The sequence below is a fragment of the Haemaphysalis longicornis genome, unplaced genomic scaffold, assembly GCF_048455015.1.
Source record: "Haemaphysalis longicornis isolate Haplotype H1 unplaced genomic scaffold, Haemaphysalis longicornis Haplotype H1 scaffold_3, whole genome shotgun sequence".
Taxonomy (NCBI): domain Eukaryota; kingdom Metazoa; phylum Arthropoda; class Arachnida; order Ixodida; family Ixodidae; genus Haemaphysalis; species Haemaphysalis longicornis.
Window position 1 is genome coordinate 19,164,320 of NW_027526335.1, and position 25,053 is coordinate 19,189,372.

At 45.5% G+C, this 25,053-nt stretch overlaps 1 protein-coding gene across 1 annotated transcript in view; it reads left to right on the forward strand.

The window, feature by feature from the left end:
• LOC144173815 (nephrin-like) overlaps positions 1 to 25,053 on the forward strand; it is a 154,415-nt gene that overhangs the window by 127,629 nt on the left and 1,733 nt on the right. Inside the window, exons 5-8 of the mRNA XM_077702071.1 lie at positions 1,327 to 1,629; positions 7,840 to 8,154; positions 9,502 to 9,825; positions 14,299 to 14,607. Coding sequence (XP_077558197.1) covers positions 1,327 to 1,629; positions 7,840 to 8,154; positions 9,502 to 9,825; positions 14,299 to 14,607 — 1,251 coding nt within the window. The remainder of the gene's footprint in view (positions 1 to 1,326; positions 1,630 to 7,839; positions 8,155 to 9,501; positions 9,826 to 14,298; positions 14,608 to 25,053) is intronic.

Sequence of the window (25,053 nt, forward strand, 5' to 3'; positions counted from 1 at the left end):
ACGAAGGAAAGCTGTACAGCTTCTTCAGAAACTTCGCTGTTGAAGAAAATTTCGTCCTGGTCCATGCAGGATTTGAGGTGTATGTCAAATTTTCCTCCGCAGAAACTTTCTACACCTTGGGGATTTCCCCTAAATCAGGTCGATTAAGCAAGATCTGTTTGGAAAGCTTTCCATTGTCACGCTAATAAGGAGAAAGCTGAGACATCTGATGATACAGTGCTGAGCTAAGTTAATATAAGTAAACATATAAAGTCACGCGGGACAATTATAAAGTTTTTTGTATTAACGAGTAATGTTCACAGTAAATGCACCAACCAAATGAAACAGAAAAGAAGACCGGAAAGCCAAAAAGGACCGGCTCAGCATTTCGGCAGAGATCAAATAAACGTCTTTGTGAATTTCGACCGGTCTTAGGCATTGTTATGCTGTTATAAAATGTCAAAATGTTGCACCCAGAAGAACGTGGCAGCAGTGCAAATTGAAGGGCAAGTTTGTGTAACGATGACAAGACAATCTCTCTTTGTTACCTTTCTCACCGATAACATCATTTCTTTCTTATCGATACCTCTCTTATCGATAATATCGATAACATCATCATCGATAACTTGCGCTGAATTAGAAAGATCTTTTCAGAAGCCTTGTGCCGAGGCGTTTTGCAAAATGTACCATAAACAGGGCGCCGTAGTTCAGTCTGATCAACGATTTAAGTTAATGCAGCACCGAGGAATCAGCCTTCATTCTGACTAGCAGCGACGGGCACACGAACACATGCACCGATTGCATTGGGGTGGCTCTGATAGTTGGAGCGTTTGTGTAACGGAAATGCTGCGGAAAACGCGTTTTCTTACGATTCGACGTAGCTTTACCTTACTAAAACTCAAATTCATTTGCTCGTCCTAAAAATACATGTGTGGCTCAGCAGGGATACAAGGCGTGTGGTTTATATCGGAACACCTCTGCTACAGCTTAGCTTTGCATCTTTTATTTTTATTGCCATTCAAATAAAGCTCAACGGAGTTTGAGAAACGTAAACCTTGAAAAAAATATTGTCACAGTCTTCAACAACTTAGAAGCTCATCCGAACGGACCAGAGCTGCGGCGCCGGCCGTGAGCGATGTTGAATAGAACGAAGGACTCCAAGCTAAACAGAACAGATGATCCCTAGGGAAGTGGTTGCATGCAGTGGGTGTGGTGGGTTTTCGCTCCACAATGGCAGAACTTTGGGGCTACCCCAAACTTAAGTCTACTCCGGAACTGCCGAACAGTGCACTGCCGCCATCCTCGCGTGCCGGACTGGCCCTGCAAAAGCGTTGTGGGGCGCCGCAGTTCGGCCGCTGTCGGCGACGCTGTGGAGCGGGCAGAGCAACAACACATCGCGGGCCGAGCTCCCCGCCGAGTTCCACTGCCGCGCGCTGGGCTCTCGGCCGGCCGCGCTGCTCAGCTGGTGGCTGGGCGACGAGCGGCTCGAGCCCTTCTTCCACGAGGAGTCGGACAGCGGCAACGACAGCTTCAGCGTGCTCCTGTTCACGCCCACGGCCGCCGACCACGGCAAACGCGTGCGCTGCCTCGCCACCAACGACCGGATGCCCGGGGCGTCGCTCGAGGCAGTCTGGACGCTGGACGTTCAGTGTGAGTTCCTCGGCGCTGCTGGCTGCTCCCCGCATATAACGATGCCGCGGTCCTTGTCAAATCAAGAGATGAAACAGCCAGAGAACTCTCGGAGGCATTTTACACGGTATCGGGAATAGAGGGCGAGGGCGTCAGCTCAGCAGAGGGACAGGGTTCGCCCGGAATAAATGCATTTGACGCATGAGAGCATTGGTTGGCAAAAGTGGTGACTTATGTTTATACAGGGTGTCAGAGCTATGATGCACCAAGATTTTAAAAAAGAGCAATGGTGTTATTCGAAGAAAACATGGTGCATAATGTTTGCTGTACTGTGAAGAAGCGGGTGGTAGTTTTTTTTTGTTAATGAGAATTAATTAATAATTGTATTTAATTATTCAACTTGAGAAATACTCTCCTAATCAGTAAAGTGTCAATGTAGGTATCCACGAGAGGCATCTGACTGCGGTATTTTCAGCGACGAAATAATTGCGTACTCATTTATTCTGGCTGATAAAGAAAGCCCGCGAAATATGATAAATACCACGTGACGGTGCTTCCGCGCGCCTCTTAAGCAATGCCCTGCTGCAACCGGTAACCGGCTTCGCGAACTGGGCGTCTGTAGAGCGAGGTGTCTTGTGCTGCCCCCTTGAGGCGCAGACGAACATGAACTGTTTTCTTGGTGTTCTTTTGCGAGCGCCACGCGCAAGCCTGGACGACCTCGAACGCTTCTCGTGAAGCGCGTGCTGAAGTGCGCGGTAAACGGAGTGAGTAACTAAAGCTACTGACTAGTAACTAGTGATTGAGTGAGTGAGTGAGTGAGTGATTGATTGATTGATTGATTGATTGATTGATTGATTGATTGATTGATTGATTGATTGATTGATTGATTGATTGATTGATTGATTGATTGATTGTAGGGTTTAATGCACCGACGCAACACAGGCGATGAGGCGTGCCGTAGTGGAGGGCTCCGGATTAATTTTGACCACCTGGGGATCTTTAACGTGCGCCGAAATATCGTACACACGGGCGTTTATGCTTTTCGCCTCCATCAGAAAAGCGCTCGCCGCGGCCGGGAATCGAATCCGCGACCTCGTGCTCAGCAGCGCAACTCCTTAGCCACTGAGCCACCGCGGCCGGTAGTGAGGGATGAGCGCGCATGTGTGCGGGTGTGCGTGCATGTACGTATGCATGCGCGTGCATGCGTACATGTATGCGTGCTATTACAGTACGTGTTCGTCCCATTACAATATTGATTGTAGGGTTTAACGCGCCTATGCAACGCAGGCGATGAGCGTGCCGTAGTGGAGGGCTACGGATTAATTTTGACCACCTGGAGATCTTTAGCGTGGGCCGAAATGTCGTACACACGGGCGTCTTTGCTTTTCACCTCCATCAGAAAAGCGGCCACCGCGGCCGGGAATCGAACCCATGACCTCCGTCCCATTACAATACAAGCAAGCCTTGTGCATTGTGGCCTGGTGGCCACATTGTGTTCGATCGCTAAAAGACGAGTCATTGGAAACTCACTGCCTCGGCACGTGCTATGGCGATAATTTCACATTTGAAATAGCCCCGGGCTCGTCCCAGGTGGTGCTATTATGAGCAGGCTCAGTTCTACCCGCCGGCTATGAAAGAAGTTTTTCAGTATATCGTTAGCGCACATCCTGCCATGGTATTTCCATCATACCGCTGGCTGTTTCTATGTTCGCCGCGGACGTACTTAACGCGGATTAATCGAAAAGCGCCTGGGAATGACATGTTGATCAACTGGAGGCAATCTTAATAACCAGATTTGCTGATTAGGGCGAGCGTTCTAACCCCGGAGAATTCTTTCAGCATGCGAACAAGTAAGAAGATTTGGCACTCAGTGCACGCAGGAGTGGCAGCACCAGCTACAGCGGTAAATGTGGCCGGAATGGCCATGGTTGAAATCCTGAAAAGGCGGTACAAGTCAATAAATAGGGATAGTTTCTAAATGGCTCCCTCTGGATGTCCGCACTAGGAAACGAAGGAAATGTCAAAACGAACAGGAGCCCCTGTTTTTTTCATTAGAACTTTAAAAGTTGGGTTAAGATCGTAGTCACGTATAAGCCTAAGCTCGAGGCTATCACCCGAAACAAGCACGGTATACACACGGCCACATCGTAGGAGAGTGAAAAAGCTCAACTATTACAGGGGCGAAGCACGTTAGGGGCTCGGGCTGTCGGTGTCTCCTGTCGTAGTCTCCTGTAGTCACGGTACTATAACACCGGAACACTCGTTTTCCAACGCCTCGCGCTAGAACGTAACGTGTATTACAAGAACACACTGAAACACTCGTTTTCCAATGCATCGCGCTGGAATGCTTCGTGCTTCAAAGACACGAGACTCTTACAGCAAAACTGTATACCTCTTTTCCCCCAACTGTTTCATCTCCGTGGGCGAAATTATGGGCAGTCTGCCTCTCATTGAGTTGCTTAAATCCGGTTGAACGCAAAAGAGGGCGCCACCACCTCGGCAAGCGCGCAATTGTTCCTCCCACCGGCTCTCCTCCGGCGCCCAATCAGCGCTCGCCTTGTGGAAAAAGAGACATACAATCTTTGAATACACTTATACACCGCATGCTTCGCCCCTCCTCAGGTTTCGCGTTAATGGAGATAGCCCGGGATTTTTTTTTACTGGGGCGCCGATTTTCGTGTCCTTCCGTAGTTCTTCCATGACATGTAGCCAACGCCCTCCGGCCCTTCGATTATCAGTGCCGGATTCACCGTCGACTCTCAGAGATGCAATCCGGCATTTGTTTTACAATGTATTGGTTATAAGGTAACTCCCCGGTTTTGTTTTCTTTTTGTGTTCTTTGGACGAGAAAAGCCGTTCCTCGCCTCTTCACTTCAGCGCACCCATCCTTTCGGCCACCTGTTTGCCCCCAGCGCTTCATAATTTGATATTTATAAATGTAGTACATTGCACATGAAAGAATGTCTTCACAGCAATGCTTTTCTGTTTAGAACTGAAGAAAACTTTAAGATCATTGCACGCTTGTCGTTTGTAAGCTGGCTTTCCTACATTGTGTGTTGCAGAGTGAAGCCTACTTACAATCCCGCAGAACGCTTCCCCGGTGCGAGAGCACGGTCTGAGCAGGAGTTTGTGGCTAAACAATAACCCACCAACCGCTACGCTTGTAATCCACCTTCACATGGTGGAGTGGCACTGAATTTTTCTCATATATTTCTATGGCGAGGAGAGTCCTGGGACTACGCGCTAACTATTCTCTGGAAGGCGGAAACTGATCATCCAAGAACCTCAGTGTGTGACTGTGTTTGTCTGCTCCCAACGTATGTCGCAAGATAAGGTTGACCCGTGACAGTGGTTAGAAAGGGATCGGGTAATTGGAAATTCCCCCTTCTTACTTCAACTTCGTTCGTAATCATCGAAAAGCACAGTTTCACCCTGAACAAAATTATAGCAGGATATGAACCGCATGATACTCCGCATAAAGCGCACTAGCATGCTGTCTGTCTCCAACATCGGAGAACTGACGTGCTCATTTAATGTGTTTGCGCGTTCGTGTCTGCGGGCCAAGTTCTGGGCAAGGGCCATACCTTCGGTCACAAGGTTAGGCGAGGGGGACGAAGGAGGAGAAATTGCCTCGTTGGGAACTCTAGGTTTTCTACCTTACGCGTTGCTCTTAAACTGCTTGTCATTCAGCACACTTGTAAGAACAACAGGTGTTTTTTTGTTTTTTTTGTTTTCTTCAGGATGCACTTCCAGGCGAAAACTTTCGCATTTCTGCATGTTACTTTTTTCTTGCATGAGTCAGAGCTCGTTATACCGCTTTGTAATAACAAGTCGAAGTTGCACTCAGTGCATATAACGAGGGGCTTCAGCCAGCAGATGCGTCTTACTACTTCCCTTCCGTCTTCCGCACAGGAAAAGACCAGTAGGTTCTGATTTAAAAAAAAAAATATTTTGGAGTTTTTGATGCTTCTACAAAATTTACCTGCACGTATCGAGCTCGAAATGCGTACGTTGAAATAAGCCCAAACTTTGTCGACGCAGCGCAGAGGTCTCAAGCAATTTCCTGTCACGTCCGGATGCATAATCATGGTATATTTGTCTGTTTTGGGTCCAATATAAGGAGCTGACTTCCCTTTGTATATATATACAATCGCGGCTTCTTTTCTTATATATATATATATATATATATATATATATATATATATATATATATATATATATATATATATATATATATATATATATATATATATATATATATATATATATATATATATATATATATATATATATATATATATATATATATATATATATATATATATATATATATGTATGTGTGTGTGTGTGTGTGTGTGTGTGTGTGTGTGTGTGTGTGTATGGGATGTGTGTGTCGGTGCCGCATGTACGCGTGTACGTGCGTTGCCTCCAAATCTCCCCTTCACTCCTCTCCCCACAATTGCGGTGGCAACACGTTTCCTGGGTATGGGACAAAAGGGACGGTAGCTTCCGGGACAAAGCTGCCAGTAAACAAGAGCCATAAAGCCTCTTCGGCAAAACGGAATGATAAGAATATCCGTTTTGCGCTCGAGGGAACCTGACTCGATTGAAATTCCATCCGGATTTTCGTGTTTGGGAGGCGGTAAGCGATCAATTTGCAGATATTTGTAAACCCCGGTCTGCGGACGCTGCCGTTTCGCTGCCTGTGGGACTTTCCGAACAGTAGTGCCAAAAACAGAAAGCACAAGTAAAGTCGATGACGGGACAAACGTGCTTTCCTCCTGCCTTTTCCACATTCTTCATTTTAAAGCGACGCTTTAGTGTCCTCGTGAGCCCGGAATCGGACCTGGATTCCTCGCGGTATGAAGCAGGCGTCCATCCTGGTGCTCCATTTCGACATGGTCGAAGTGGACGCCAAGCGGCAGGTACCTTTTCGCGCCGTACACCCCAAATCCAAACGTTAGGCCGACGGAGTGCACACCCGAAAGTGTCCGTGGATATAATTTAGGAAAGTGGTGGGGACCTCCAGAAAGCACATACTCGTAGTGTGGGAATGGTCAATAAAAAAATCCATCACGAGAGAAAAAGAGAATAAATAATTATTCACCGAGCAAAGTTTCGCGTTCAACCATCGTCATCATTAGATGGAGGGGTGCATGATTATGCTGGCTCTTTCTTTTTCTGCAAGCGTTCGACCAACAGAAAATACTCGCGTGGTCCGATATTATACTAAAATGTGTTCCTATTTCCATGAATTTAAGTTCCTAGAATATACATAGCGCGGGTGTAGATGGTGTTATCTTGTCGTATGGGTAAAACAGAAGGGGGGTCAGTGTAGCCCCAGGGTGTCGCGTTCGTTCTTCGCCGAGACAGCGTTAGTGTATACATATATATAGTGCATGAGCCTCGACGACACATCGCTTTGAGTCAGTTCGGAGGCAGTCGCGAAGAAGCGACTCGTCCTTTCACTCTGCGTTTGTAATAGGTAGCCGGTGAAGATGACCACAGAGGGAATGTTGAGCTTTGCGCTATTGCGTTATGACCGGCTTCTGAGCGGGACACAAAGTGTTTTCTTTGCATGGGGAATGTAAGAGAAGATTCGGATGTCTACCACTGTGGAAAATTATATTTTTACTTCCTTTTATAGTGGCAACTAGCTTTGTTGTTACAAATCGGCTTCTTCTAAATAATATATATATATATATATATATATATATATATATATATATATATATATATATATATATATATAACACAGAAATAAGAGTTGGCAGTCAAGAAAACCTCGTAAAGCAAAGGGGAGGATGTGGTAGGTCATTGAAATAGATAAATAATTTGGAAAGAAAGAAAGAAAGTGGAGAAAAAATGCCCGCCAGGTGGGATCCGAACCCACGACCTCCAGAATACCGGTCTGGGGCGATAACCACTACGCTACCGGCGAGACGATTTTCCCGTCTACTTGTGCAGTATTTATGTTTAGGTATTTTTTGTTTCCTGTGCTTGGGGGTGGTAGCCAGCGCCACTCGGACTACTCGGGGTGAAGGGGACCTTTTTTTTTAACCCCCGGGCCTTGATTCGAGTGTCTACGACATGTCGAGAGTGGTCGACCAGCGTTGAATCCTCTTAAGCTTCCTATGTTTTTCGCTGTGACTACTCAATAGTGTATATTATACATATACACGTGTAATAACTAACCATGCCCACATGCGCGTCTTATTTCTCATGCGACAGATGCGCCCAACGTGACGCTGCGGCTTGGCAAGGGCCTGTCAGAGCCTGTGATCGAGGAAGGCCGCGACGTGTACCTGGAGTGCCTCGCCTCGGCCAACCCTCCGGTCGGGACCTTCCGCTGGCTCCACCGCGGCCTGCCCCTGGAGCCGGGCAACGCGACCTCGGGGTCGCCGCAGCAGGCCTCGCCGCCTCTGGTGGCCGGGCCGTACCTGATCATGCGCCGAGTGAGGCCCCTCCACGCGGGCGACTACGCATGCGAGGCCTCCAACCAACTGGCCTCGGTGCGGAGCAATATCGTTCACCTCACTGTCCAATGTGAGTCCATCAGCACCTTCGAAATCGATCGAGTTCCCTATGGCTGCGTTCTTCCGCCTCTCTGTACCTTCGTAATTTTCTTTATTTCTTTACACTTGCGCGGAGGTGTCCTGTGCGTTGAGAACCGGTTGGTTTGCAATTCAAAGTCAATTTCACGGGCTCCTGGCGCCATTTTGTTAGAAGGCCACTGCGCTACAAAATTTGGGCAGTTGTCTGCAGAGTGGGACGGTTGGTGAATGCAGCGACATGGGTATGCGATTTTTATGAAATTCTGTTGTTTCGACAGCGGTGAAAGCTGCTTAAGAAATAAAATACAGCGTATTTTAGTTGCGTTTTTACAAAAATACTGCGTACGGTTGTGAGGGCGGAATAAAACACAGCGCTGGAGAGACACAACAGAAGCTAGATGTTACAGACATTTTCTGTTAGGTTCGTTCATCCGATGACATTTCCACGGCTAACACACATGATTTTCTTTTCTTTTGTTTCGTATTTTACGCCAGGAATCGCAACTCGAAGGAGTTTGATGCCATGCAGTAAGTCCTTGTACTTGTAGTATATTCCACTACATCGATTAATGGATGTAGAAAATGAGGAAGACTGTAGTGGAGAGTTACGGATTAATTTAGACCCCCTGGTGAGCTTAAACTGGGTCTGAAATCTCGATACACGAGCGTTTTTCTTTTTCGTCTATGAATGAATGAATGAATGAATGAATGAATGAATGAATGAATGAATTTATTGTCAAAGAAAAGGAAAGGAAAGTCCCCCAGCAGGCGTCGCCTATACCAGAAAAAAAAATACCAGAAAATGGAGCTTTCGTTCAGCACAGCGCAACTCCTTAGCTGTTGAGCCGCTCCAGACAATTGACTTGCTATTGCTTCCTTCACCGCCATTTCCTTTACTAAAACGAAACTCATATTGGCTTCAGTTGTTGGCCCTGTTGAGCTGCTAAACCACGGGTGTACAGTTTTGTCTTTTAGTTTTATTGTCGTCGCAGGGCTTCTTCGCTTTTCTCTTTCTACCTTGTGTGCTTTTTCTTCCTTCGTTTCTTTCTTTCTTTCTTATTTTAGGTATTTGCGTTATCAATTTGGTCTTCACGTTTCTGGTCAAATTTTCTTGCGTCCCTTCCCCTTTCTGACATTAAGCTCTTTCTGAACTTCACATGTCATCCTTAAACGTTTTTCGTCTCTGTACTAAATTTTCCCATCTGCACCCCTCTCCTTTCTCTTCCTTTACTTTTTTCTCTCTCTCTCGGTCTCTCTCTGGACCCCTCCTTCACGCCATCCTTCCATTTTCCAACTTCTTTCTTCTTCCGATCAACAACAACAACAACAACAAAAAAAGACTCTCCCCGCTGCGAGCGCATCTGGTCGTCCCAGTCGAGCGACGGCAGCGAGACCCTGGTCCACTGCAGCGTCAGGGCGGAGCCCGAAGAGCCGATCAGCTTTGCCTGGAGCGTGCGCGATGCCAAGGGCGAGCGCCCGGCGGTGCAGAGTGGCGCCGCCCTCGCCTCCTCCAACGGCACCCTGGCTCTGCTCCGGGTCCCTCAGCCGCCGATCGCCCTCGCGGCGGCAGCCTCTTCGTCGGGACACGTGACGCTCTACTGCCGGGCACGCAACGCCGTCGGCTCCCAAAGCAGCCCCTGCGTCCTGGCCATTGACACAGCCGGTGCGTGACAACCTCTTTCTCCCCAGAGCTCTCTTTCGCCGTAAATAAGCGTCCAACTGAGGAGTAGGAACGAGGGGACGGTTTAGAAGGAGGAAACAAACAATAAAGGGCGACCTGTTGCGGACAAGTGAGCACGGACATGGATGACTTGATGGGCTAGTTTGTAATGCATCTTCAACGGGTGTTACCCCGCACACAGATAAAGAAAGAAAAGCAGGACAGCGCAGGGTCCTGTCTTTCTTTCCCCTATTCTCAACGCGTCTACATGAGGACTAACGCTCGCATGCCACGCCATACACGCGCACATACCGCGGCCTCGGAGATCTGCCCTGTCGCCGTGCCTCTGGTGACCCCGCAGGACGGACACGAGGAAATGGGATCATGAGGCGGTGTACGGACATGCGGTGGGATATGACGCAGACGCACGCGTAAACAGCAGAAAGGGGCAAGGGCAATGCTGAGGGGAGGATGTAGAGGGAAGGAAAGTAGTTAAAAATACGATGCATCCGCGTCATTTGGCCCGGCATAATATGGGCCTATTTCTCTACCTGGTACCAATGGTCTAGTATTGCTATATATTGTCATAACGCAGGCAGATTCGTCGTTCAAAACACAAAAAAATGCCTTCTTTAAAATTGGTGCAAAAAGACTATCCGGTGAATGTTCAGCAAGCATATCCCGTCGAATGTACCGAAACCTTAGCTCGCCGGAGCCATCCAGAGACAAGAACGCTGGTGTTCGTGGAAAGGAAAACATTCATTTCTGCATAGGTGCGAGAGAAAAATGTCCACCTGATTTAAATGTGCAGCAGGGGAACAACAGGAATGGAGCGCTCAGAAAGATTTTGCGTTCATTAAAAATTAAAAGCTGTTGCCACATGTTGGCGCTTCGTTGCTGTTATGAAAGCTGCGTTGTAATAAAGTGGATTGCGACATCATCAGTAGCCAATCGAGATTCGAGAATAAGAGCGATATGAACAACTGTGCGAAAAACAGGTCATGCAAGTTCCCGCTTCATTTTATTCCCATAAAAAAGGTGGGGAGCAAATCACCGTGCTTCCCAGTTGTAACGCATTGTCTAAATAAACAGGGCGATCAAAGTTAAGTCGACAGATTTTTTAAAAATTAGGCGCTTAGATGCACGTGAAGACAACCGCTACAGTGAAATTATGCGCCAAGGGGGACAAAGAATTAGGTGCTCAATATTGATGCCGTGGCTTAATGAACTAAAATTGAATAATTAACTTTTGAGTGGCTGCAGTAAGCAGTCATGTTTGTATTGAACAGTTAGACGCAATCGTGTTTAGACGCAATTTCATTTGGCAGAATTCTAGCGCATCCGTACTTCGAGATATCGAACTGCGAAGTTTAATTGCCGTTCGCATGATTACGCATGCTAGACAGCGAGTACCGGGTCAAAGCTCCTCCCTTTTGTGACGTTGTTTAGTTTGACAACGGGGTGGCGGCATACGCAAAAAAAGATAACTCGCACCTTTTCTGTCTTGGCTGGCGTTATCGCAATCTGCACAAGGCGGAACCACTATGGAAACATGCCACAAAAGCGAGGAGCTTTGACCCTGTAGTCGCTGTCTAGCATGCGTAATCATGCGAACGGCAATTAAACTTCGCATTTCGATATCTCGGAGTACGGATGCGCTAGAATTCTGTCAAATGAAATTGCGTCTAAACACGATTGCGTCTAACTGTTCAATACAAACATGCCTGCTTACTGCAGCCACTAAAAAGTTAATTATTCAATTTTAGTAAGCCACCGGCGTCAATATTTAGCACCTAATTCTTTGTCCCCCTTGGCGCATAGCTTCACTGTAGCGGTTGTCTTCACGTACATCTAAGCGCTTAATTTTTTAAAAAATCTGTCGACTTGACTTTGCTCACCCTGTATAATCGACTGTTAACAACGTAGAAATGTTTTGTTTTTCGCGCAAGGCTTGTGGTTACCGCTTGGTCATCTCTGCGATACAGTGCCACTTACCGGAAGTGAACTGGGCTTCTTATTTTTACGAGCCTGCGCAACCAAAACGGCGATTTTCGACCTTCTTGCTACACGTAGAACGCAATCAGCGGGAAAACTTTAATCAGCTAAGAGGATTAGCCTTATGAAGCCGGTACCCACCATTATTCTAACGTATTAAGAGCGGCTATAATAGGTTTATTTCGTTCCAATGTGAACTAGTTGCTTTACCAGGGGAGCATATATAGTAAAGTTCATCGTTACACAGTGCTTACAAAGTCACTATAAATACTTGCAAAATCACTATAAATAGTAAAAATGTTCGCTACAAACTGCACCTCTCAACTCCGCGTGCACAAGGAATGACATTCTAGTTTTCTTCTCTCTAGCTTCTGCTTCCGAAAGTCAAGCGGAAATAGGAAGGCGCTCTTTCGCCTTTAAAAGTTTCAGCTTTTTTCCTCCGATTTTTTTATCGGGAGGCGACGCACCAGAGCAGAAACGAAAGAGGCGCTACGTATTGTCACGCCCCTTCCACCGACAAGTTTAGTATTCATACGAAAGAAGACTGTTCTTGAGGTTATCGAAAAAATTAAGCAAGCACTAAACAAGCGAACCACAAAATCTGAGTGTACATTTTTTTCGTAGCTGTAAGCTCTGTCGCTGCGCGCTTCTCGTTGACGCGGATTTAGAGCAGCTTTGTTAGGCGAACAAGAAGGAAGAACGTCGAATAATCGGTTTTCCGGTATTTCAGAGGTATATATAGCAACGAAAAGGGGACATTTGTAAAACGGGATCGTCGCAGTTATATAGATGGCTAGAAAAGGACCGAGTTCTGTTTTGGCTTGAGTGAAATTAAACGTCACATTTTATTCGCTACATCGTAATATTATAAAGCAATCAGGATTTTTCTACCTTCAAATTCCTAATTAGATTGTCGTAGCGGAGACTATATGCAAATTTAATGTTTCGATAAGCCAGTGACCCGCTCGACGACACTCTTTCCGCGTTACCATCGACTCTGCTGATTGAATTTGCGTTACAACAATCACACTCATACAGACGAAAAAAATAAAGATTTGTTGTAGGAGGCCTAACGCTGTCTCTAAAGGAGCTATAAGCAGTTTATAAGTGTTTCTTCAGAGCACATACACGCACGACGAAATATTCGCTTCGGGATGCATTTAGTAGCCTCCCAAGCTGATTGCACGAGCATTCTTATCGTATCTTATCATATTCTTATAATACCAGAATGCTTCGGATCGACTCTTCTTTTACTAGGATAAGACTGAATGAACGTAAAAATCCCAGTAAAACCCTTCCTGGAAACGTGTAATCAATTCGTTTTGCTGTGCCTTTGTCGCCAGTTGCCAGAGTAGCCTAGCTCAGGCGGCGTTTGTAATGCAGTAATGTCGCATAATAACGCATCATAAAAGGCGCTAGGTATAGCAGCCAACTAAAGCACGCTTCACGGTCCATTCCTGTACACTGCTGTCTGAACAGGATTGCCAGAAGATTAAGTTTTGCCTTAGCTTACTCTAATATAGCCCCGCTTGACTGCAGTTGAGCTCAGAATTCGGCATCACATTACCTACGGGGATTCTCATCTGCAAGCTAAGTGCAACGTAATTTGGATTGACCTGGATCTAATGGAAAATATTTTTTGAGACCCCTTATATGATACAGCTAGTGCAGATAGCTGCAAAAAAGCCAGCCGAAGTGACTTTGTACACAACCGGATGATTGAATTAATTTGGTGAAGGTTGAATCGTTTCGGTTCCTCTCGTAGACTGTTCTTGTTTCATCGAGAGTATTCTCGCACAATTCCGATGTTTCCAGAAGCGAGACTACTTCAGATAAATGCGTCGAAAGCAAACGCCGCGTCATTCGATGCACCTACGTCCGTCCGTGCACGTCACTTAGTTTACCGTTTCTTCGCCGCTTGTGTATTCTTTAAAGGGACCCTGCAACACTTTCGATAAGCGCTTTGACTCTTTCATTCGCGTCTGGAACCACTGCGAAAGCTATAGTTATCGCCAGCACGGAGTGGCACTGCGTGATTTGCTCGTCGCACCAGAAACGCCTTCCATTTCTGCATTGTTTCTGTGGCTTTTTTTTAAGTTGCTATCGAAAAGCGTTCATTGCTGCAACTGGAGCAAAACCGGTCAACAGCCGCTACATGGCCTTAGTGACGTAATTCGGGCCGTCGAAGAACGTCAAGACCGGGAAAGAAAGAAAAATCTTTTGAGCCAGTTTACAAGTTATCTGATGGGCATAGAGATGTAATTTTTGGCTGAGGTACTTTGTCACCTCTTAATCTAAGTACTGGGTGTGTTGGGTGACTACGTTCTGCAAGAATTTAAGATTTCAAGAAAGTTGAAGAAAGTGTTGCAGGGTCCCTTTAAGTTCTTTTGCTGAGCAAAAGTTCGCTCCATTACACATTGTTTACTTAAGGAACGTTGCATCGATCACGGCTACGTGACAATATTGCCTGCGTGCGTGCAGAAAAACCGGGGCAGCTTCGCGGGTGCAGCGTGAGCAACCAGTCGGACGAACGGCTGCTGGTGTCGTGCCGACGGCTGGACCCGCGGCCGGGCCAGCGCTTCGTTCTCGAACTGCACGGGTCGCCGCAGTCAGCTGACGGGCCGGTGGCCAACCTGTCGAGCGATCAGCCGGCCTTCTGGATCCCCAGCCTGGAGCCAGGCGCATCGTGCCGCATCGTGCTGTACGCAGTCAGCGCTCGAGGGACCCGGGGCCCCGCCGTCCAGCTAACGCTACACGCCGACCCGCACACGGCACCGCTCGCCTCTGCAGGTGCGTACACATGCAGCGTCCGACCAATAGCGGTATAGTCAGAGGGTTGCTCAAGTGTAAGTGCGGGCTGTGACCACCACGTTCCAAACGGCACGATATTTTGACATTACAGTGAACCTCGTTAAACCGTACCCGCATAAAGCGTAGTTGCTTTTTATACGTAGCTAAGCCAAATTCCCGACTCGGTGTCCCCTTAACCGAATGCATTCGGATAAACCGTAGTGCCGGTTAGAACGTACTTTCTTCGCGTCCCCGTCAAGTACTGTTTAACGAGGTTTCACTGTACACGCTTCCACGTACGCGCTTCTTTGTCGCACGTAAACGTAGACAGAAGAGAGGCAGTGTTCTCCGTGCCGACATTACCCGCTGGATCTGCCAGTGATGACGTCTACTGAGGGCAATGACAGGGGAAATCCAGCGCACAACAGGCCGTTGGAGTCACCGTTATGTTGTGCGTTTTTATTGCGAGGCATGGGTAGCGGCGAATTTATGGGCGGACCGACAGTGTGCTTTTGGGGCCGGCGTCTCTTCTGCGTTTTAAGCGCGAGAGCGTTGCATGTCCCGTTCTGGGAAAATGCAGAGTAGCCCGGCCTTGTGGGTACGGTGGTATCAAAAATCCCATTCGCTGAGCGGTCGACATACCCATCCACAATCACTAACCTATTGGTTTCGAACGCGGGTTCGGGACGTCCTGGCGTCCCAATTGGGTTGTGTGATGGCCCGACGTTAGGCCAAACGTTATCCCATGAGTCTCAGTCGGCACCCACAGCTTCACCCACAATGACTTCGACGCTACTCCGGCACGTCATTAAGCAAGCGTTAATGTTACCTAACGTTATGGCTGAATATAGGCCTAGCGACATACCCGCTTACATAGACTGCCCAGTCACGGCGACAGCTCCCGTCGGAAGCATGAGCCTGATTTTCCCATTTTCATTGGCTAGATTTGTGAACTAAGCGTAAGGGCTCGGCTGACCTCACCTTTATCATTAAAAGCATTTCTTTTCTCTTTCTGTCTATGTTACATGCAGGATATTTAAAATGCAGAATATAGAACGTACTCTTAAATATACCTGAAGATGGAGGGGAGCTGCCCCTATAGCTCAGTTAGTAGGTCATCATCATCGTCGTCGTCGTCGTCGTCATCATCATCATCAGCCTGCCTAGGTCCACTGCAGAACGAAGGCCTCTTCCACTGACCTCCAACCGCTCCTTCCCTGCGCCACTCGAGTGCACAGTAGAGCAGTGGTTCTTAAATGGGGGTTCATGAGGGCACTTCAGGGGGCCACAAAACCCTCCCCAAAACTCCCCCCGCCTCTACTCCTTGTTTTTTCTCATTTTTTGCAAAACTTTGCCCGCAACGGAGAAAAAACGACCTCAACGTATCACGCGTTTTAAGAGTCGGCTTTTTGTCCAGCACGTCAGCTGTGCAAAAAAGCCGACAAGCAGAAGGGAGGCTGTTTGTGCATGACCAACTTCAGCCTCAAGAGCAAACTGTTAAGCAATGTGATACGGGTCTAAATATTCCACCATGGGGTCTCCCTCACTTTTGCGAGCCCAAAAGGGATCCCCGCGCCCTCATGGCTGAGAAGCGCCGTAGTTGAGCTCCGGACGCGTTAGAGGAAGGCTTTGGGTTGAGATCCCACACGGAATGAATTTTTGTGCGCAGCACTTAAGCGCCTGTTACTGAGGTTTGTCGGCTTTGTCGGCCTCGTAACCGAGCGAACGAAGGAGGCACCGAAGACAGAAGGGAAAACGGAGGAGAAAAGTGTGGCGAAACTGTAAGAGGGAGGTCGGTATGCCGGGGTGATGCGTGATGCACGTGCAGTAATGGACGAACCAAACGTTAACACGAAAATATGAACCAGAACACACAAATAGCGCGATTTTCTTACATCCAAGTCAAAATGACTCGTGGCTTAGTTACAAAAATGTGGCCTTACAATTATACTAATAGCGCAGCATTATCGGACTTCAGCAAACAGTACTTTTCCAGTTGCGTGTTCTGGTTCATATTTTCGTGTTCGCGTTTCATTTGTCCATGACTGTACAGAGGTCTTTCGGAGTCCTCCTTTTTCCTTCTTTTTTTTTTTTCAATAAAGCAACTCTCTCTTTCTCTCTCTCTCTCTCTTCCTCGTTGCCTCCCTCATTATAAACACGTGACACTTGCGCAGGAGGTTCAAACACTATTTACAACAACATGCTCGGTGGTGGCGATGCGCTGCGAGATAGTGCCAGAGTAGCCTGCGCCGCCATGCGGTGCGCACAAATTTCAGATTAGGGAGTATAGTAATCGTCAGTCATTTTTCCCTCCATTTTCTTTAACACCGTACACAGATTCCTGTTTTCATACAAAGAATAAACTAATCACATCCTCTAACCCTTCCTTGGCATTATTTACTGTTGGCTTTCCTTTCTGGGTTCATTCAGCAGTCGAACCTCTCATTTCATTTATGTGAATATTAACTAAAACTTGTTAGAGGGATTCCGTATAACAATTTTTTTTTTCATTCCCGGTCAATTTTCTATGACAATAATGCGTTTTCATGCGTTGACTGCGACCTCATTTTCACCTGAAATCGGATAATGCGTCTGCGGAATTGCGAAACTTAGCCGCTCTCTCCGCGCTGCGCAGAAGTCGGCGATATTGGTTGCGCTGGGCCGCTACTCTATCCAAGTGTAGTAACAGAGCCACACATTGTTCCACGCCATCTGACGAAATACAGAGGAAACACCCGAGAAAGTGTGCTATTGCGTGTTTAAAAATGTTGCCGCTCTTTCTTTGCCCGCTGTTGCCCGCTGTTGCCCGCTGTATCAGAATGGCTGGTAGGCACTGAAGTCAAATGCCATGTTCTTCTCGCACCGCACTCGTGTGTATTTCATTTACGCGCACCCAAGTTGTTTCCGGCAGTTGTGTGGCTTATTCAGCGCTTGCAAGGCTGGGCGATAATTCACAAAGTTCACCCACCAACCGGGCAGTATTTCCACTTATATAAAGGTACGCTGCTCTGACCGCTGCTAACTCGGTGGCTGTTGGAGACGTTTTGTGGCTGAGCTTCTGCTTATGAAGTTGAGAGCATGACGGAATCCCATCTGGCCTGGAGGGCTGGAAGCCGAAACGTCGGTACGTTTTGTTTGGACTGGTCGGCGTCTCTTTATTGTTCCGAAAGAGCTTCTGCTTAGCACATCATTCTGCTGAAAGAGGAATGGTAGTGAAGTACACATTGACATTGGATTTTACAGCTTACCATGTGCCGGTACAGAGCCGTAAAATGTTCGTGCCACTTCTATAAGATAGATGATTGTACAGCACGTTTGTATTATAGATGTTATAGTTTTTATGGGCCTCGATTACTAGGACAAAGAAATCTTACTCCGATTTGGTTTTAAGGGGCTTATTACGCGCATATTTGAGCCTGCAATCATATAAAAAGAAGTAATCGCAGAAAAACAGCCCCAGAAAGCACCGTCAGCGTAATTTTCATATTGCATTATACATCTTGCAGCTGCATCTAATTACTGCTATGTGCGTGCACAACTAGTAAGAATTAAACAGGACAACGCTGCTGAATAGCTCTTTCATTTTGAGGTATTCCTAGACTAAGCAAATCATTTCCACATAGGAAAGAGTGTAAGCTATTATCAACACTCTTGCTTTCTGTGTGCAGGGTGGTAAGTATGCGGGAACTTTTTGGGCGAGTTAGTGCATCTTTGCTGAAAACACGGGCTTTGCGCCAATTCTCTCTAATCTCGGTAACCCTTAATGGAGATGGAAATTTTCCTTTTTGTGTAACCCATAGTTACAAGTTTTGTAACCTATAAGGCGCAAAACATAGGTTATAGTTTAGTAACCTGTATATACACGTAAGGGTTACTTTGTTATAGCTTACTTAGCGGCTTTCAGTGTGTATACCTTTACATAAGGCTACTAAAATAGAAGTTACTTTTATAATTTCTAAATTTGCGCTACCAGAAAGCTTGAAAATGTTTTCTTAATATATATACATCTATATGTATATGGATTGCATGGACTGTACGATAAACGTAACTCGAATTATCTTTCAAAAATCTTCTCGAATATTGGCAACGCTTAAAGCTTATGAACAGGCATGACTAAATTTGATGTTGGCGTCAGCTTTGTTCCGTTTAAGAAACGAGCACCAAACATGCATGATAGCTGTTTTAGTAGAATGCGGGCGTGAATTTGGGCTTTAGTAAAACCACATTTCATTAAATAAGCCAGATGGGAAGTACTTTATAGCTTGCTCCAAAAGGACGCCAAAGCTGCGGCAACATCCCTTAAGCCAAAGATGCTTGTGTGACAACTTGGGTCGTGATTGGGTCGGGTAATACATGCACATATCTATGCACATATAAAGGAGCACATTTTCAAAAGTTTGGCATCAGTACCTTAGAATATACATATACCCACATTATTCATTATGACACTTTAGGGCTATTCCTTAAAAAAATACCAAAGCTACGAACCACCATAATCTTACTATTATTCATTAATGAGTATTAGGCTTTTTCTATATTACTACAGATTTGAAGGTAAAATTTGCTGTAGTCCCATGTGTTTATTACACCTGTTTAATAAATGTTGCGTTATCTGCGTTAAAACACGGTGAAATATACATTATTTTTACGGTGACAGTCGTGCGGACGAATGCAAAGTATATCAAATAAATTTCGAATTGTTTGGATACTGCCATTGAACAATTTTTGGACGAGTTAGAATTTGAGCTAAATTTATAAGATGCTTCTCAGATAAGTACTTCCCCAGTACAGCGATATTGTCACGGTTATGCACAGGAAAAAAAAAAACAATGTGGGGAAGTGGAAAGAACATTTACTCTAAAATCACTGTTTATGCAACGCAGTATTTAGGTATATACTCACTACATTCTCCGAGTCACCCAGAGTATGTAGTAATACACTCGGAATTCAGACGTCTTTACGAATCCATTTTTACACTTCGTTCTTAGGCTCGTCTTTAAAATCCCGCCTGATTCGTAGAACCCCACACCAAGTTATTTTTTTTTCTGCAGCACTAACAATGTTTTAGACAGATTGCAATCTATCTTTTCGACTAAAGTTCTTCGGGACCTATAATTTTCTGCATGAAAGTAAGCATTGGGGAAATGCAAACCGAAAAGTTTGCCATTTTATGTAGTACAGAAGCAAGCACGAAATCAGTGTACGTTGAAGATTTCCAGAGGTCAGCTGAATAAGTTGTTGCCTGATACCGAAGATGGAGGAGCATATGCAAAGGGCCGTCACTTATATTTCCCCACATTGCAAAGCTATCTACAGAAAATTTCGGAAAACGAACAAACTTCAGTGCAACAATACGTCCTACGCACCAAACCACAGGCATTTAGAGCACTATAAATTTATTGTATGGAAATGAAGATACAGACCAGAGAATGAAATGAACGGCCGCACAAGAGATATAGTAGTCTACGTAGTTTCAAATAATTTTAGAGCGCTTTAGGAATAATTATATAGAGTAACTTTGAAACATAGTTCCGAACAAGTGAAGCTACTGTAGCCATACCGGTCTAGCCTCCCTAATTTTATGCGTGCGGTGTCCCAGTTTATTGCGCTGTCGAAGTTTCTGCATGCTCACCCAAAGCAAGCAGAAACTCCGGGGCACGAGATAAAGTGGGACGCCGCACATACACTTTAAAAAGAGAGAGAAAAAAACCGCCCCCACGCCTTCATGTGGAATCATTCATAGTACAGGCAACAGATAGAACGTCGCACAAAACCCAGAGAAACCTGCCTCCTCTTTGCTGACGCTGCCTGCGCCACAATGTTTGGCCGTACTTTTAAACATGCCCCTGCACTGCCAACTTTATTTTGAACAAGGCTCCCGTATGAAAGCGAAAAGACTTTCATTTGAGTAAGGTGTTTTGGTCGGTGTTTTCATTGTCTTCTATTAGTAACAGGGATAGCAAACTTGCAATTTTTTTCACCCAGATGGGCTGTGGGAGTGGCTCCATCTAGAGTTTGTACTGATCTTCAAGTGTCGTTTCCAGGAGGTCGACAAACAGACTCTCTGTACTTGCAATGGTCCGAATGGTTATTTGGGTTGAAGTGTATAGGTCTGCTAGCTGGGCCAGTTAGTATGCACCCGCAATGATAGAGCCCCACAAAAATTCATGGGACGAAGAGATAAACACAGCACAAACACTCACTAACAACTGGAACATTATTAAAGAGCTCTTTTAAGGTGTAGCATTCTTTGCCGGGTACCCCCACAGCCAGGAGCGTATAACGCTCTGCATTTCAACAAAAATGCAGATTTCGTGAAAGTTCCAAATGTAATCGTTAGAATAACGTAAATGAAGATAATTGGTAGAATGAAATTTTGAAAAACTTAAAAATAACAAAAATGTAAAAAAAAAACAGAAAATGTCAAAACGTAGGCCGCATGGCATTTCCCGAATAATGTATATTTCGCGAAAGTTTCACCTGTAATGGTTATAATAGCGTAAATGGGGATAATTTGTCGAAGGAAATTTTGAAAAACTAAAAAACAAGAAAAATATAAAATAATTACGGGCAATGGCGATCCGTCTAACGCCCACAAAAGTGCAGATTTCTTGAAAGTTTCAAATGTAATCATTAGAGTAACGTAAATGGAGATAATCGGTCGAACGAAAGCTTGAAAAACTAAAAAATAACAGAAATATAAAAACAATTACGGAAAATAGCAAAACGTATAACGCGTGACATTTCCACAATATTGAATATTTCGCGAAAGTTTCACCTGTAAGCGTTATAATAGCGTAATTCGAGATAATTGGTCGGACAGGATTTAGAAAAGACAAAAAAAAAATTGTCTCGAAAAACTCACACTCAATACAGGTGGCATAAGAATGCTACTCATTAGTAGATAATTCTCTGAATTTCTGCAGGATTTTATGTAATATTTTGTGGTGGCCCAGCACAATATCCCACATAATAGACCAGCTACGGTGCTGAAAAACTACAAAGCTTTATGCTGTTAACATCATCAAGTAAATTCGTAACGTACATGCAATAACTGTTTGATAGAAATAGTCGCTAAACATGACGCACAATAAGGTACGAAGTACAAAACACCATGACACTATTTAACAAAACTTGTTGGGGGGCTATTTGGTTCATGATTCTTAAGAATGTTAAAGCGCGAAATAACCAAGACGCCATACAAAGAAAAAGAGACTCTTCTCTTATCCTGTCTCGTCTTTATTGTGTATCGTCTTGGTTATTTCACGCTTAAACATTTTTAAAAACCATAACACTAGTTGAGGAAAGACATCGCACTTTTACGAGGGAATCATTTGAAGCACTTTTGTCTTTGAAAGGCTGGTTGTCATCTTTAGATATATATTTAAATAGATAGGTTCTTGTTTTCGAATTTTCACACCATTCTTACGACCAAAATCAGACTTCATTTCTACTTGTGTCATACTTAGTGTATCTTGGTTCTTAGCTTAAAGACCACTGTCTGCAAGAAAAACAGTAATGTTAATAAGTCATAGCATATAAACCCACATGCAAGCACACCTTTCGAACAGCCAGGCGCCTATGAGGATGCAGCACCCACGTTTAATTCTGTCTGTGTAACTTTGCCAGCCCAGCCTGTGACCAAATTTGTCACAATTTATATATCAGAAAACAACAACAATTCAACATCCTGCATGCTGCCTCGTACATACCACCATCCCGTAAAGGAGCTATACTGCTTTACACCAGGATCGCACGTGACATCCATCGGCCCTGGGATACCATAAGTATGAATCAGTTACTCATTTGGGTAAATCAGAATAGTGAACACACTTACCATGGCGAAAATGATCCACTGTACCAAAATGACCGACCAACACCAAATTTACGTGCTCAGGAGAAAAAAAACTGACTAAAATAAAGGGGCATATGTTCTAGAGAAGATTGGGTTTAAAAGTTTTGGGCAACGTTTAGTGGAAGGCTTTTTCTGCAGTGCGCAACTTTTTTCTTATCCGATATATTCCCACAAGATAAATAGACATAATTCCGAAGATATGCAGCGAGAAAAATGAGCCTTCCATGATGGCGGCAGCAAAACAATAATGCATACAGAGTTTCAGTGATCGCAACAGAGGTATCTGACAATTACACTTGCCGATAATTTGTTGAGTAAGCCCGATGTGCCTACAGACAACAGCGTAAACGAAGCACTCAACAGATGAGGAAGGCTCAAACGCTGACGCCCTACTAATAACAGCAGTAAAAACAGGAGACGAGCGCCGGTATTTCTTACAATGTATCAGCTTGCCCGATCGTCCGCTCTAATTCGAAGCAACAAACGCAAGCCCGTGATTTCATTCGGAAAGCAGAAAACATATAACGAAACAGTCTGGTAACGCAAATTCCTCTCGCACGCTCGAATTTCAAATAGAATATTTGAAAAGTCCCCAGTTAAAACGCACACCCAATGAAAACAGGTAAATCGTTACGTGAACGCACTTACCGAATTCGCTCCCACGGGCGCCGGGCCATTGGTTTAATATGCGGACTTGATGATCATGGAAGAAAGGGCCGTGTAGCGATGCCACTCACAAACGGGCTAGCAGCGACATCCGCGACTCACACCGTCAATAAGTCTTTGCAACAGCCATACTCACTTCATCACAGCGGTGAAAATCTCGACCGCTGCGAAAATGCCGCCATTTATGTCCTGTCGGGAAACGGAGAAATCGCAGGCCGCCTGGACAGATGGCACGACAAGTATCTTTTATAGGTTACCGAACGTTGCATAGGTTACAACGTAAAGGTTATATGTCAATTTTTGTTGAGGTAACCCATAAACAACAGAAGCAACCGGTGGACAATTTTTGTTGAGGTGACCTATAAACAGCTGAAGTAGCCTATAGACCCCTTTTAACTTCACGCCTGTGACCCTCACAATGGACTGGGATAAATAAAAGGTCAAATTCGCTGCATTGAAACTTTTATGCTATATGTTACTTCTATTTAGAAGTTACATTATAGGTTACCAGTTTTATAGTGTATACGTATATGGGCGATCACGGGCGGAAACAAGACAAGCTTTCTCTTGAGCTTGCAGTTGAGGGTTTTCACTTGTTTTGCATCACCCTATAAGTTCGTCCAGTCTCTCGCAAAGCCTTTGTTTTCATAAAAAATGCAGGCGTGTGGCATCATTCCTTCAATTTTTCACGATGAATACCTGCTATGGACGACTAATGCTGACCTTTAAGTTTTGGTTCCAGTATTACGTATGCCCGCACGGCAAAATTCGGGGAACCTTTTCCTCTGTCCGCACTCAACAGGACATAACTTGGAGACGTGAGCGAGAAAACATCTTTACCTTGCGGCTCGGTCTGAAGCGAATGGGCGCAGACGGAAGTTCAAACACATTCTCTGAGACATGCGGGTAGATAGCGCACAATGCGGGTTCAATTAATGACGGTAGCTTACTCTGGTATTTCTACACTTTTGTTGGGGTCTTCTAACAGCTGGGAACTTTTTCTAGCAGCCGTTTGATTATCACCTTGAAGTTCTTCTACGGAAAACAAAATTGTACATATGTGAAATATTACAAAGGTTTGCTAAAAAAATTCCCTCGCACTTCCCCGAGGGGGAGAGTGTGTAAGTGCGAATGCACGGTTGTTGATTGCGCGGTTACGGTGGATATCGTGATCTTGGAGTGGAGAGGAGGCGCCCAAAACCGGCAGTCTCTGAGCGGAGAGAGGAGGAGGAGAGTAGCGCCCGCCGTTACGGCGAGGGCTACACGAGCGCCCTCACGCGTCGGAATGCGGAGCGCCCGCTACGCAAGCGAGAGCTCTCCCGCCCGAAGTGGAGAGGAGGCGCCCAACACCCGCAGTCACTGAGCGGAGAGAGGAGGAGGAGAGTAGCGCGCGCCCATCTCCCCCCGTTGCTAGGGAAGATGAGGAGGAAGACGAGGAGCGCGCGCACCCGCAGCTGTTGCTATGCGGACGACGGCGGCGGACGATTCAGGCTCGCTTAAGAAGTGCATTCGCACTTAAAAATGCAAGAAATCATTTTGGGGGTTCCATGTGCCGAACCTGGGCTATGCATGCTAGGCCAGATTGCATGCGTACCATGTAGAACTATAAATTGACTTTCTGGGGAAAAATCTAATCATAGTGGTGCTACTTATGGAGTCGAACATACACATTACATAGGGTATTGGCCAAGGCTTGATAAAATGCCTAGCCGAATAATTTCTACTAATCTAACGATCTCAATCATTCGATCTTTGAAATCAATTTAACTTCAACGGAAACTGTATTTCGGAACCCTCCTGTAGTGTCGTACGTCTAATATTTGCTCCTTCTCCGCTGCGAATTTACCCACTGGGGTGCAAGTACGTTTCAAAGATGGGCATCGCGAAAATAATCCCATGTGCACCCGAGGCACAGGAATATTATT